Source organism: Carcharodon carcharias, chromosome 21 (assembly GCF_017639515.1).
Source record: "Carcharodon carcharias isolate sCarCar2 chromosome 21, sCarCar2.pri, whole genome shotgun sequence".
Classification (NCBI taxonomy): domain Eukaryota; kingdom Metazoa; phylum Chordata; class Chondrichthyes; order Lamniformes; family Lamnidae; genus Carcharodon; species Carcharodon carcharias.
This window is the reverse complement of record NC_054487.1, coordinates 70644926-70659253: the sequence shown is the minus strand read 5'-3', so window position 1 is coordinate 70659253 and position 14328 is coordinate 70644926. Positions and strand designations below refer to the sequence as shown.

At 41.5% G+C, this 14328-nt stretch overlaps 1 protein-coding gene across 12 annotated transcripts in view; it reads left to right on the top strand.

The window, feature by feature from the left end:
• The window catches only part of mdm2 (MDM2 proto-oncogene), a 53473-nt gene that overhangs the window by 13406 nt on the left and 25739 nt on the right, over window positions 1-14328 (top strand). For all 12 annotated transcript variants that reach the window (XR_005946494.1, XR_005946493.1, XR_005946491.1 and 9 more), the window contains 5 exons: window positions 3170-3234; window positions 3578-3668; window positions 6352-6512; window positions 13681-13809; window positions 13886-13969. Coding sequence is in view for 8 of the 12 variants with exons in the window: in XM_041216297.1 (XP_041072231.1) it covers window positions 3170-3234; window positions 3578-3668; window positions 6352-6512; window positions 13681-13809; window positions 13886-13969 (530 nt within the window). In the remaining 4 variants the exon portion in view is untranslated. The remainder of the gene's footprint in view (window positions 1-3169; window positions 3235-3577; window positions 3669-6351; window positions 6513-13680; window positions 13810-13885; window positions 13970-14328) is intronic.

The following is a 14328-nucleotide window of genomic DNA, read 5'->3' as shown; positions in this document are numbered from 1 at the left end:
ATTTTTCCCCCCCTCCTAATGCCAATTCCTTGTTAATTCTGAATGGCCTTTAAGAACCAAAGAGAATGGTCAGAAGAGCTGGGGGATAAGGAGCTGGACTTAGGTTTTGAGTTGAGATTGGAGGTTAGCAAAAATTTAGATTAATTGAATAATGGGAATAGAATTATATCTAGGGCTTTTTTTTTATACCTGTTGTACCGAACTGTTCTGGTCACTGTCTTTTTGGTCAGTTGGATGTCTGAAATGGCTAGAGACCTACTGTGTTCCAGTCTCGAAATCAAGCCACTGAGAAATCTAAATGCATGAAATTTCTGTTTGTAGCCTAATGTCCTTTTAGGGAAGGAAATTTGCCATCCTTACCTGGTCTGGCCTACATGTGACTCCAGACCCACAGCAATGTGGTTGACTCTAAAAATGCCCTCTGAACAAGTGTAATTAGGGATAAACAATAAATGCTGGCCCAGCCAGTGATGCCCAAATCCCATGAATTAATTTAAAAAAAAAGTTTACAAAGTCTCAGTCTAAAAATGGCAATTAATCTAACTGCAGAGTGTTTTACGCAGACTGACATGACCCAGGCTTGGGGACCCATAAATATGCACGTGGTACTGTTAGTGTTTGTCCTGTTAAAACTGTACTATTACTAGAGAACTAGTAATATTTCCACTTTTGGTTGACATAGGACCAGCTTACCTGTTAAGGCATTGGTTTACATGATTATCTCTTGTAGAGTTGGAAAAAAACTCCAACCCACAGGGGTATACTTCTTTCTTCATATTACATTTGTGAGGCAGGTTGTCTAGTCAGTTATCAACCATGTGCAGCAATATTGCAGATTTGCCTGTATCAAATATGATGATTAAGTCAGCTATATAATAACACTAATCCAATCTTTATCATCTTTTCAATTCTAAAAGGCATATTTTCTCCCAGAAAGGTTGTCCCCAGTTGGTCATTTAAAGAGCTGCTCTCGCTGGAAAAGAGCAAAAATACCTGATGCTGCTTAGACAGGAGTTTGACAATGATCACAGCCTGGATATGTTTTACTCCATAGTGGTATCATCATTTAACATGCAAAATCTTTAGTTACAGCCTCTTCAGCTTAATTGTGAGGGGCACTGACATATGGATATGAGAGTATTTCTCTCGTATTCAGCATCTAATCAGCTGTTTGAGTCTGAGCTTCTTTATCAGTAACATAATAAATTTACGCCATTAGTTTGGTGAAAAGCCCTGCACAGGGCAACCTGTGGTATAACGGGCACCTTGATGTTATGAATGCATTGTGATGTACCAGGCTACTAACTACCAACCATTAATTGCAAGTCCTTTTTGAGAGGTTTTGGCCTATAGGCATAAACACCAGGATACTCAATGACATGTTGATGTGACTGGCCTAAACACTTTCCTGCTGCATTTGTTCACTCTTTTTGCTAAAGGTTAATCCTTAACCTCGTGAAAAGAAGTCCTTCCGTCGTGTTCTTGGGAACATGATTATGAAGGCGAACTGAATGCATGCTCATTTTATCTGTCACATGCCTGCATTGAGGCTTTGTTGTCATTGAAAACGACCAAAACGTCTACCTCTTTTTCAGCTTTTGCAGATTATGTTCAAACAAGTCATGCTTTGTAATCTGACCTTGTTTAGTACTGTACGTAACTCAATTGGAACACACTTTGAAAATTCAACAACAGCTTGTATTCATAGCACTTTTTATCACATTAAAAGCACTAAGCTGCTTCACGGAGGCATGAAAATTGAGCCACCAAAGAAGATTAAAGGATAGATGACCAAAAGATTGGTTTTAAGAAGCATAATGGAGGAGGAAAGAGAAGCAGAGAGGGTTGGGTAAGAAATTCCAGAGCTTGGGGCTCAGACATCTGAAGGCATGGTCACCAACGGTAGAGTATTTAAAATTGGGGATCTTCAAGAGGCCAAAATTGGATGCAGATTCTTATTCGCTCTACTCGCCCTTACGACTTACCATTGAAGTAACGAGTATTCATGCAAGATTTATACTCTTCCCTTCTCTGTCGGACCTGGCACTTTACTTTGTTTCTGTCATGCTGACCCATGTTGCTGTTTCTTGTCAATGCCTGCCCATTGCTTTAGGAGTCACGATTGATTTAAGCCATCTGCAGCCTACTGTCTCTGCTTGTGCCTCCTGCATACCAATGTTAGAGGTACTTAACACAATTTAATTGGAAATGCTCAGCTGCTGTCTTCCCATCTTTCCAGAATCTGGAAATCAGACTTCCATGAAACTCCCATTCCATCTTATTCCTGATTGCACTTTGCCATCTCTTCACATTTCACCTCTTCAGTAAGCAGATTTTTCTGATTTATTTCAATTTGGATTAGATGGTAGTACAGTCACTTCTAAATAACAGGGTTCTGCAGTCAAACTTCAATCCAGGATTTGAGCATTTAATCCCTATGGACTCTCCAGTGCTGCATTGTGTGAAAATAACATTGTTAGATGTCAGCCATTAGATCTTAAATTAAGATCTTAGTCATATTGTTCCGACAATTTTGTGTAGACTTTGAATAGCATGATAGAATTTTTTAAAGAGCAGAAAGCTTTACCTATGTTCTGATCAACATCTGTTCCTCAACCAATACTGTAAGAAACAGATTAATCAATCATTCATTTCATTGTTTGTGGAATCTTGCTGCTGTGCTTACCTATATAGCAACAATGCATTTAAAAGTAATCAATTGAAGTATTTTTTTGAGATGTGGTGAGCCGCTGAAGTAAGTCTTTCTTTTCACTACAATTCTAGTCAGGTTCCCATTATATTTGAAAGTAAAACTTCCTCCGTTGTGTCTCACTGATTTTAACCATTGAGACCCATATCAACTCCTACCTATTTTATGGATCCTCTGATGTATAGTCTTCTGATTTTGACAATGCCTCTGATTATCTTAAATGTGTGCCTCCAATCTTTGTTTCTATTCTGGGCCCCTTCAGTCACTCATTTCCCTTCAAATTATTGTCATAACGTCTTTGTGCTACAGTATACTAATATTATGGAAACTTCCATTAATGCCCAAATTGTACTTATTTTGGAAGTTCTGGTCTAATTCTGATCCTCAAACTCTTTATGTTAAGTATTCTCCTGGTTTAACAATTGCAAGCATGTGTTGAGAAGTTTTTCTGTGATGTAGATTCGATAAATGATCTCAACCTTGGAAAGATTACCAACCAGCTTGGGGGCGAAGATTGTCTCGTGGTAAGATTATCTTGACTTGCTGAAAGCCCTGGGCACATTTTCTAATAGCAGTATATTATTGATACAATATATATTGGTTATGATGCAATTTTTCTGTACTTGTAAGTTTTGAGGACTAGCATTCAACCTGAAGTAAAATAAATGTCTTGATTGCACCTTAGTTCACAAGACCCAATACCTATTTATGTACTACTTTTATATTGTTCCAGTAAAACTCAATGTAAAATATGTCAATGTCATTATGTCTAATCTAAGATTAATTTGAACTCTTTTAAATGTTAAAACTTGCTACTGAGTGCATCATGTTATTGTACCACTAAACAATGTTTGTTCTACTTTTTAGACAGTAATGCCAAATGATGGGAATGCATGCACATCATGCAATGTTTCCTATTCTCCTGCTGCAGGTAGAAGATCCAACTGCAGTGACTCTGGTAAGTTCCATGGTGGCTATCTGTGTGCAAGATGAATCAATGGACTTCTTGGATCATTGGTCTGTGTATCACTGATACTGATGATGGACTCACAGTTGCCTTAATTGCCTTGGGTTTGCATTCTTGATCCTGTGCATGTATAGATAAATAATAAAGGCAGAACTGGATTGAAGCATGAGGCTGTTTTTTTAAATTTTTCCCCCACCTACCTCCCATACAGTTGAATGACCTACAAACAGTTAGTCCTGGCTTGTGCATAGATAATGGAAATTTGTATAAGATACAGGAGTGTGCCAAGTGCACCTGGAACCATATTGCAGCAGGGAGTAAATGGCAAGTGAGAACAACATTACCAGAGAATTTAACAAAAGAGCATGCCAAATGATGAATTAGCCATAAAGCGTGGTGAACATACATTCACAGTCTAATAAATTGTACATGTTTAATGCTTCCAACTTCAGATCCTTGCAAATTATAAATATTGGCAATTATTCCACATTGTTCAAACAGCTGTGAAAAGTAAAGTTCAAAAATTGTAATGTAGATTTTTTTGAATAGTGTGGTCTTTGCTGCTCTCTGGTGTGGAGCATTGGTTCCGGTACACCATTCCACTCTTTGAAAGCAACACTTGAAAATGGGGACAGAAATGCAGCTATTCAGACTGCTGTGCGTGTTCTTTTCACCTAACATCCTTAACCAGTCCACCCATAGTCATTCACTATGTTATGCTGGGTGTTTCTATTAAATGCACACTTGTTACGAGCCCCAAAAAAAATTGAACAGGCTCAGTGAGCTTGGCCTTTAGTACACTTGGCTAGGAGACACAAAATCTGACACAGGGCTGACCATTAAAAGGCAAATTGCAGTGATCACAGGTTGGTGAATGGTTCACATTGTGCGATTGAGTCTCTTAACATCATAAGAGTAGGCTATTCAGCACCTCCAGCCTGTTCCACCATTCAGTTGGAGCATGGCTGATAAGAACTTGAACTCCGTTTACGTGCTCTATCTCTTTAGACCCTTACCTAACAAAATATATCAATCTAGGTCTTGAAAATTTCAGTTGACTTAGTATCCAAAGTCCTTTGGGAATTGGAAGAGGCAGTGGGATTGGAGATTTGATGAGAATTTCAGATTTCCATTACCTTTCTTATGTGAAAAGGTGCTTTTGATTTCACTTCTAAATGCTTATCTATAATTTAAAAATGTTCCCACACCAGAGGAAATAGCTTCTCTTTATATACCCAAACCTACCCCTTCTTATCTTTCCTAAGGTTTGGTAACCAAAACTTAAAACGGTCTGGAAGAGACTGACCAATAGTCTACACAACTGAGCATCACTTTCTTATTTTTGTATTCCAGCCCCTCGAAATAAAAGTCAACATTGCATTAACCTGTTTGATCACTTTTTGTACCTGGCACATTGTTATTCATGTGTTGGGAGGTTCTGTTGCAGGAGGTGCACTTAAAGGAGTGAATCAGTGTGTTTGGGCTGAAAAGTCTCACGCAGTAAAAACATAGGTGCAAGTTGCATGAAGGCCAGCTATTGAACCATTGCAGTCCCTTGCACCTCTTTTTGAAAGTAACGTATCCCAAGGAAGGGCAAAGATAGCTGTGCTTTCCATATTTGTTTGCATTTCTTTTGGGACCTATAACGTACGGCCCAAAAACCTAGGTTGGGCACTGTTGCATCTTTAAGGCACTATTGAGACACTGTACCTGACCATTGCTCTTTTGCACACTTAACTGCATTAAAGCTGTTGGGTGGAGTACTTCTCTTAAAGATGAAGGTGGCAACCAAGGGAAAGCAGACAGTGTAGCATCTTGACATGAATGCTTTGCTGTCGGGAGGTTTCTCAGTCGGTCATCAGTCAGTGATGCAAAGCAAGTCATCCACCCAGCAGTTTCTTTAGAGTGCGAGCAATGCAGATTAGTGTACAATCGGTGTTGCTTCCTGTTTAATTGCTTCTGTCGTGATAATCTTTCTTTGGCAGGCACCATCTGGCTAGTAATTAAATGTAAATCTTTTCTTTTTATGTAAATCATGGGGTTAATATGGAAGGACCTGATATCCATATTTTGGCCTATCTGCAATGCCCTATGCTTGCACTTGGTCACACAAGAAAGCTGAGCCTTATCCAACTGATATTTCCTGACTTTTTTTTAAAAAACGTTGAAATGTTTAGAGAGAGAGATATATATATATATTGAAACGTGGGGTGAGTATATGCCATCAAATTGTCAGTTATTATGCATGTGGCCTTTTTGGGATGCTGTGCTTTTTGTGTTTTTTAAATATCAAAGTTTTTGATACTCTTTATAGGTATCTTTTTAATTAGTTTCTATGGGCTTGTGCTATTGTCCAATTTATAATTAGTTACATGACCAAGGGGAAGGAATGCTCAAAGCTGTATGCTGCCCCGGTTTATGATACTTCAGGGCGATACTTTAATCAACAGCATGGAAACTGAAGCAATGAGGATCATTTATTGATGCAGTTCTGTTTGACTTAATTTTGTGTTGCTTGTTGCAGTATGTTTAGTGGTTATATTTGTGCAAAATTGTGACTCTTGACAAAGTTGTCCCTGTGACAATATTGTGACATTGTTGCTCCACCAGTGGACACACCCACTGGGTTATTATTGTAGTTGTACTTAACTGATGTGTGGAATTTGTATTTTAGATAATGACGTCTCATCTGATGAGCAGTTTTACAATAGACGGCGAAAACGACATAGATCAGATAGCATTTCCCTCCATTGGGATGATCTGTCTTTGTGTCTGATAAGCAAGTTGCGTCGTGAACGTGGAAACAGTGAATCATCAGATTCTCCCAGTCATCTGGTTTGTAAAACATCAAAATTTTGGAATTTGTCAGCTGAAGATGAAACTACTTTTTTTTCCTGTATGAAAGTAGTACTTATTTGATTCTCTCGCTATGTAATGTAGTTAATAGTGTACTTAAATTGATAAAGTACATAAGTGAAAAGCAAAATGCTGCAGATACTGGAAACCTGAAATATAAACTGAAAATTACCAAAACACTGTCAGCACCTGTGAAGGGAACAGCGAGTTAAAGTTCTGGTCCTTCTTCGAAGGATACTGGTTTTGAAGAATGATCTGCAGTCAAAATGCTGAGTGCCTTACTGAGCATTGTCAACACATTCTGATTTTCACAGTCCTTCACTCCATGTACTGCTTCAACTTGATACATTTGTGCAGTTCTTGAACCTTCACAAACTGTCTGAAAACATTCTTCCTCATAAATTGTCATTTCACAATAGCCACGCAAGCTTTATTAAAGAAAACAATTGAAGACAAATGAGATCAAACTGCATTGATGGAACTGTAGTATAGTATATTTTGGATATTTCTTAAATTTTTTAAACTCTTTCATGGGATGTGTGTGTTGCTGACCAGGCCAGTATTTATTGCCCATGCCTATTTGCCCCTAAGGTGGCAGTGAGCTGCTGCCTTGAACTGCTACAATCCCTGTGTAGGAATACCCACAGTGCTGTTAGGGAGGGAGTTCTAGGATTTTGACCCAGCAACAGTGAAGGAATAGCATAGTTCCAAATCAGGATGGTGTGTGTTTGGAGGGGAACTTGCAGGTGGTGATGTTCCCATGCATCTGCTGGCCTTGTCCTTCCAGGTGCTGGAAGTTGAGTTTGGAAGGTGCTATTGAGGGAGCCTTGGTGAATTGCTGTACTGTATCTTGTAGATGGTACACACTACTGTCACTGTGCATCGGTGGAGGTGGGTTGATGTGGTGCCAATCAAGTAGACTGTTTTGTCCTGGATAATGTTGAGCTTGTGTGTTCTTGAAGCTGCTACAAAGTGAAGAGTATTCCATCACACTCCTGACTTGTGCCTTGTAGATGGTGGACAAGCTTTGGGGAGTCAGGAGGTGAGTTACATTCCACAGAATTCCCAGCCTCTGACCTGCTCTTATAGCCATCGTACTTACGTGGCTAGTCCAGTTCAGTTTCTGGTCAATGGATGTTGCTAGTGGGGGATTCAGAGATGGTACTGACATTGAATATCAAGAAGAGATGGTTGGATTCTCTCATGTTGGAGATAGTAATTGCCTAGCACTTGTGTGGTGCAAATATTACATACAGCTTATCAGACCAAATTGGAATGTTGCCCATGTCTTGCTGCATATCTGCAGTCTGGGGAGAGTGTCCTGCAGTCAGTTCTTATTGAAAATAACAAGAGTGACATCACATGATAGCGCAAGAGAGCAGCCGAGAGATCAGAATCAGAGCGTGTGCAGGGAAATTTCAAAAAGTAACATTGCACAAAGGTGAGAGCTGATTGGTGGGTAGTGGGTAAGTGTTTTTCTCCAGTTTAAAATAGATTAAGCTAAGGAAAGGTAAAGGTTCTAGATTTTATTTAAAGTTTTTTACTATATTTAAAGTAAGGGTTTTTTTCAACTAGCGGCATGGCAGGGCAGCTCAGTCCCATGTTATGTACTGCCTGCAACATGTGGGGAATCCTAGACACTCCTTGCGCTCTGACCGACCATGTGTGTAGGATGTGCCACCAGCTGCAGCTACTTGAGCTCCGAGTTTTTGAGCTTGAGCAACAGCTGGAGGCACTGAGATGCATCCACGAGGCTGAGTTTTTCATGGCTAGCATGTTTTTAGACGTGGTCACCTCACAGCTTGGAGAAATGCAGACAGAGGGACCATCAGTCAGAAGAAAGGTATCAGGCAATCCCCAGGGCGCATCTCGCTCGAGAACTGTTTTTCTGTGTTGGAACATGGTGAGAGTGACGGTCCTTCTTGGGAGTGCAGCCATGCTCATGGCACTGAGAGTGGCTAAGCTGCACAGTGGTTGGGGAGAAAAAAGAGGGGAAGAGCAATAGTGGTAGGCGACTCGATAGTAAGGGGAACAAACAGGCGTTTCTGCAGCCGTAGACGTGACTCCAGGATGGTATGTTGCTTCCCCGGTGCCAGGATCAAGGATGTCACTGAACGGCTGCAGGGCCTTCTAAAGGTTTACTAGTGCTGTTGGGGAGGGTTTAACCTGACTCGGCAGGGGGGTGGGATCCTGAGAGGAGGTTCAGCAGGGGGAGATGCACAGCCAAAATTAGAACTGAGCCTGAACGGCATAGAAATCATAGGCCAGTTGAGGCACAAGGGAGCTTGGCAAGGTTGGATGGTATTTATTTTAATGCAAGGAGTCTGACGAATAAGGCAGATGAGTTGAGGGCACAAATTAACACATGGCAGTATGATGTCATTGCTGTCACAGAGACTTAGCTGAGAGAGGGGCAGAATTGGCAGCTCAATATTCCCTGTCTCGCCTGAAGACCCTATTTCCTGGAAGGTGGAAAAAGAGGGGGTATCGCAATATTGATCAAGGAACCAATTATAGCAGTAAGGAGGGATGACATCTTAGAAGGCTCCTCAAATGAAGCCATATGGGTAGAACTTAAAAACAACAATAAAGGAGCAGCCACATTGCTGGTAGTGTACTATAGGCCCCTAAACAGTCAGAAATAGAAGAGCAGATATGTAGGCAAATTCCAGAGAAGTGTAAAAATAATAGGGTAATAATAGTGAGGGACTTTCAACTTCCCCAACATTAACTGGGTTAGTCATAGTGTGATAGGTTTAGAGGGAGCAGAATTCTTAAAATGCATCCAGGAGAGCTTTTTAAGCCTGTACATAGAAAGTCCTACGAGAGAGGTCCTGGACTTAATTTTAAGTATTGAAGCCAGGCATGGTAGAGGTGTCAGTGGGGGAGCATTTTGCAGATAGTGATCTTAGCTCTGTTGGATTCAAGGTTTTTATGGAAAAGGACAAGGATGGGCTAGAAATCAGAGTTCTAAATTGAAAGAAGGCTGATTTTTAATAAGATCAGATATGATTTGGCCGAAGTGGACTGGGAGCAGCTACTTTTAGGTAAATCTGCGTCAGAGCAGTTGGACTCATTCAAGAAGGAAATAGGGAGAGTACAGGGCCAACATATTCCAGTAAAGATAAAGGGTGGGACCAACAAATCCAGGGAACCCTGGATGTCGAGGGATATACAGGATTGGATAAAGAGAAAAAGGGAGGCTTATGATGGATACCGAGGACTCAAAACAGCAGAAGCCCTAGAGGAGTATAGAATGTGTCGGGGGGGAACTTGAAAAGAAAATTAGGAGAGCAAAAAGGGGGCATGTCAAAACATTGGCAGGTAAAATAAAGGAAAACCCAAAGTTATTTTACAAGTACATTAAGAGTAAGAGATAACTAGGGAAAGAGTAGGGCCCATTAAGGACCATAGTGGTAATTTGTGTGTGGAGCCAGAAGATGTAGGTAGGGTTCTAAACGATACTTTGTGTTGGTGTTCACAAGTGAGAGGGTCGACGTGGGTATGGAAATCAGGAAGAAGAACTGAGATATAATATTTAAAAGAAGGAGGTTCTAAGTTGTGTGGCAGGCTTAAAAGTAGATAAATCTCCAGGCCTGAATGAAATGTACCCCAGGCTGTTGAGTGAGGCAAGGGAGGAGATAGCAGGGGCACTGGCAATTTTTAATACCTCTCTGGCCACAGGAGAGGTGCCAGAGGACTAGAGGACAGCCAATGTGGTACCGTTATTCAAGAAGGGAGGAATGGTTAAATTAGGGAGCTACAGGCCAGTCAGTCTAACCTCAGTGGTGGGAAACTATTGGAAGCAATTCTGAGGGACAGAATTAATCTACATTTGGAGAGGCAGGGATTAATCAACGACAATCAGCATGGTTTTGTTAAGGGGAGGCCATGACTTACCAATTTGATGAAATTTTTCGAAGAGGTGACCAGGTGTGTCGATAAGGGCAATGCATTTGACGTAGTCTGTTTGGACTCAGCAAGGGTTTTGAGAAGGCCCAGCATGGGAGACTGATAACGAAGGTAAGAGCCCATGGGATCCAAGGCAATTTGGCAAATTGGATCCAGAATTGGCTGAGTGGCAGGAAGCAGAGGGTGATGGTCGAGGGATGATTTTGTGACTGGATGCCTGTGCCCAGTGGGGTTCCACAGGGATTGGTGTTGGGTCCCTTGCTGTTTGTGGTATATATAAATGATTTAGACTTGAATATAGGAGGGTTGATCAGTAAGTTCACGGATGATACACAAATTGGTGGGGTGGTAAATATTGAGGAGGATAGCCTTAGATTATAGGAGGATATAGACAGGCTGATCAGTGGCAAATGGAACTTAATCTGGATAAGTGTGAGGTGATGCATTTGGGCAGGACAAACAAGGCACGGGAATACACGATGAATGGTAGGACCCTGGGAAGTACTGAGAACCAGAGGACCTTGGTGTGTATGTCCACCGGCCTCTTAATGTAGCAGGACAGATAGATAAGGTGGTTAATAAGGCATTTGGGATACTTGCCTTTATTAGAGCAGGGAGGTTATACTGGAACTGTATAAAATGCTGATTAGGTCACAGCTGGAATATTGCATGCAATTCTGGAATCCACATTATAGAAAGGATGTGATTGCACTAGAAATAGTGCAGAAGAGTTTTACCAGGAAGTTTCCTGGGCTGGAGAGATTGGATAGGCTGGGGTTATTTTCCCTGGAGCAGAGGAGATTGAGGGGGGTGGGGGGGGGACATGAATGAAATTGAGGGGCATAGATACGGTGGACAGGAAGGAACTTTTCCTCTTGTTGGAGGGATCAATAACCAGGGGGCATAGATTTAAGGTAAGGGGCAGGAGGTTTAGAGGGGATGTGAGGAAGAATTTTTTCACCCAGAGGGTGATGAGAATCTGGAACTCGCTGCCTGAAAAGGTGGTAGAGGCAGATACCCTCATAACATTTAAGAAGTATTTGGATGTGCACTTGTGATGCCATGGCATACAAGGCTATGGGTCTAGTGCTGGAAAATGGGATTAGAATAGTTAAGTACTTGTTTGACCGGCGCAGACTCGATGGGCTGAAGGGCCTTTTTCTGTGCTGTAGGCCTCTATGACTCTGACATAAGGGAATGGACTGCTTCAGTATCTGAGGAGTGGTCATTTGGTAGTGCAGAACTTGAGTGTTGCTGGAAAAAAGAGACAAGTTTTTTGACTTGCACTCATCAGGACACTTCACAAGAATACCAAAATAAGGAGCAAACAACAATTCCTACTATGAGAAGAGGGTGCTGATTGGTTGGCAGGTGGACTCTGGTAGAGGTGTTGCCATGGAGAATGCACCAGTGATGGTGACTGACAGTTAACTGTCAAGCATCATTTGAAATTTAAAGCAGGCAGCTTGACCCTGATTGGCCAAGGCACCACCTTGAGGAATGATTCAGTGAATGGCTGTCACTTGTACCTGTTTCAGCTAAACAAAATAAATGACAGCCATTCCCTGAATCATTCCTCAGGTCAGTGCTTTGACCAGTCAAGGTCAAGCTTCCTGGTTTAAATTTCAAACAATGCTTGACAATTAACTGTCGGTTACCATCACTGGTGAATTCTCCATGGTAACACCTCTACCATAAGAGTCCGCCTTGCAACCAATCAACACCCACTTATACAGTACAGATTGTTGTTTTCCCCCACATCGTGGTATTCTTGCAAAGTGTCCTGATGAGCATAAGACAAAAAGCTTTGACACTTTGTTTTTTCAGCAATATCTGAGGAGTCATGAATTATGCTGAACACTGTGTAATTATCAGCAAACATCCCCACTTCTGACCTTATGCTGGTGGGAAGGTCATTGGTGAAACAGCTGGAGATGGTTGGATACCTGGAAGAACTGCTGCAGTGATGTCCTGGAGCTGACATGACTGACTTCCAACAACCACAATCATCTTACTTAGCTAGGCATTAGGTAACCTAATTCTCATTGACTCCAGTTTTGCTTGCTCCTTGATGCCACACTCTGTCAAATGCTGTCTTGCTGTCAAGGGCAGTCACTCTCTTTTTTTGTCCAGGTTTGGACTAAGGCTCTAATGAGGTCAGGAGCTGAATGGCCTTGGTAGAACCCAAACTGATTGTCAATGGGCAGGTTATTGGCTGAGTAAGTGCTGCTAGATAGCATTGTTGGTGACCCCTTCCACCACTTTGCTGATGATTGTGAGTAGACTGATAGGGCAGTAATTGGCTGGGTTGGATTTGTCCTGCTTTGTGTGGACAGACATACCTGGGCAATTTTCCACATTGCCAGGTAGATGCCAGTATTGTAGCTGTACTGGAACAGCTTGCTTAGTGGTGCAGCTAGTTCTGGAGCACAAGTCTTCAAAACTATTGTTGGAATGTTGTTAGGACCCATAATCTTTTCAGTATCCAGTGTCTTGAGCCATTTCTTGATATCACATGGAGTGAATTGAATTGGCTGAAAGCTGGCATCTGTGATGCTGGGGACCTCAGGAAGCTGAAATGGATCATCCACTAGGCACTTCTGACTGAAGATTCTTGCAAATGCTTCAGCCTCATCTTTTTCCATGAAGTGCTGGGCTTCCCCCATCATTGAGGATGGGGATATTTGTGGAGCCCCCTCCGGATAGTTGTTTAATTGTCCATCACCATTCACAACTGGATGTGGCAGGACTGCAAAGCTTGGATCTCATCCATTGATTGTGGAATCACTTAGCTTGGTCTATCACATGTTGCTTTCACAGTTTGACATGCAAGCCGTACTATGTTGTAGCTTCACCAGGTTGACACATTTTTAGGTATACCTGCAGCTGCTCCTGGCATGCCCTCCTGCACTCTTCATTGAACCAGGGTTGACCCCCCAGCTTGATGGTAATGGAAGAGTGGGGGATATGCCAGGCCATGAGATTTTGGTTGTATATAATTTTGCTGCTGATGGCCCACAAACCTCCCATGGATGCCCAGTTTTGAGTTGCTAGATCTGTTCGAAATGTATCCCACTTAGCATGGTGATAGTGCAACACTTCGGTATTGTCTGATGGATTGTGTGTGTTTATTTTCGAGCAGCCAAATTTATCCTATCCTTTGTGAATTCTGATTCTATTTTTGTTTTTTTTTTGCTTTTCCCATGGATACTAACTTGCCTGCTTTTCTGTTCAGGATATTCATGTTGGTACAGAAGGTGAAGACTCCAGTGATAAGTTCAGCGTTGAGTTTGAAGTTGAATCCGTTCACTCTGAAGATTATAGTGATTTCAGTGAGGATTCACAAGACGGAAGTGACGAAGAGGCAAGGTTCAAACAACAAATTCTTTCATTTTCTATACACTTTGAAATCAACGATACTAAGAGTAACTTTTTTGCAGATTTATGAAGTTGCTATTTTTGAAGCTGCTGACAGTGATGAGGGCACTTTTATTGAAGAAATTGATCCAGAAATATCTGAAGCTGTAAGTTGGTGTTTTTGTTTGAGTGGGTGCGGAGCGGTTTGGGTTGGCTAGTATTTTTATATTGCAGTGTTGTTTTCCCTACTTCAGTCACACTTCTCTTCCTCCTACATCCATAATCCCTGCCAACATTTTTTTTTTTTGAAAGCTCTTACAGCAGCAGCACAGTGATTTAACACATTACTGACCTGAGTCAGGTCGCAGATGTGTCATTGAGCAAAGGCTAAATGTTTTCTTTCCAAACTAAGTAACTTTTTTTTGGTACTGAACTATCTGGGCACTACATCATCTGTGGCACAGTGCATAGACAGCTTACTTCTAAATCTGTGCTAAGCATGGAGCGGTAGTCCAGTGACTTTTGG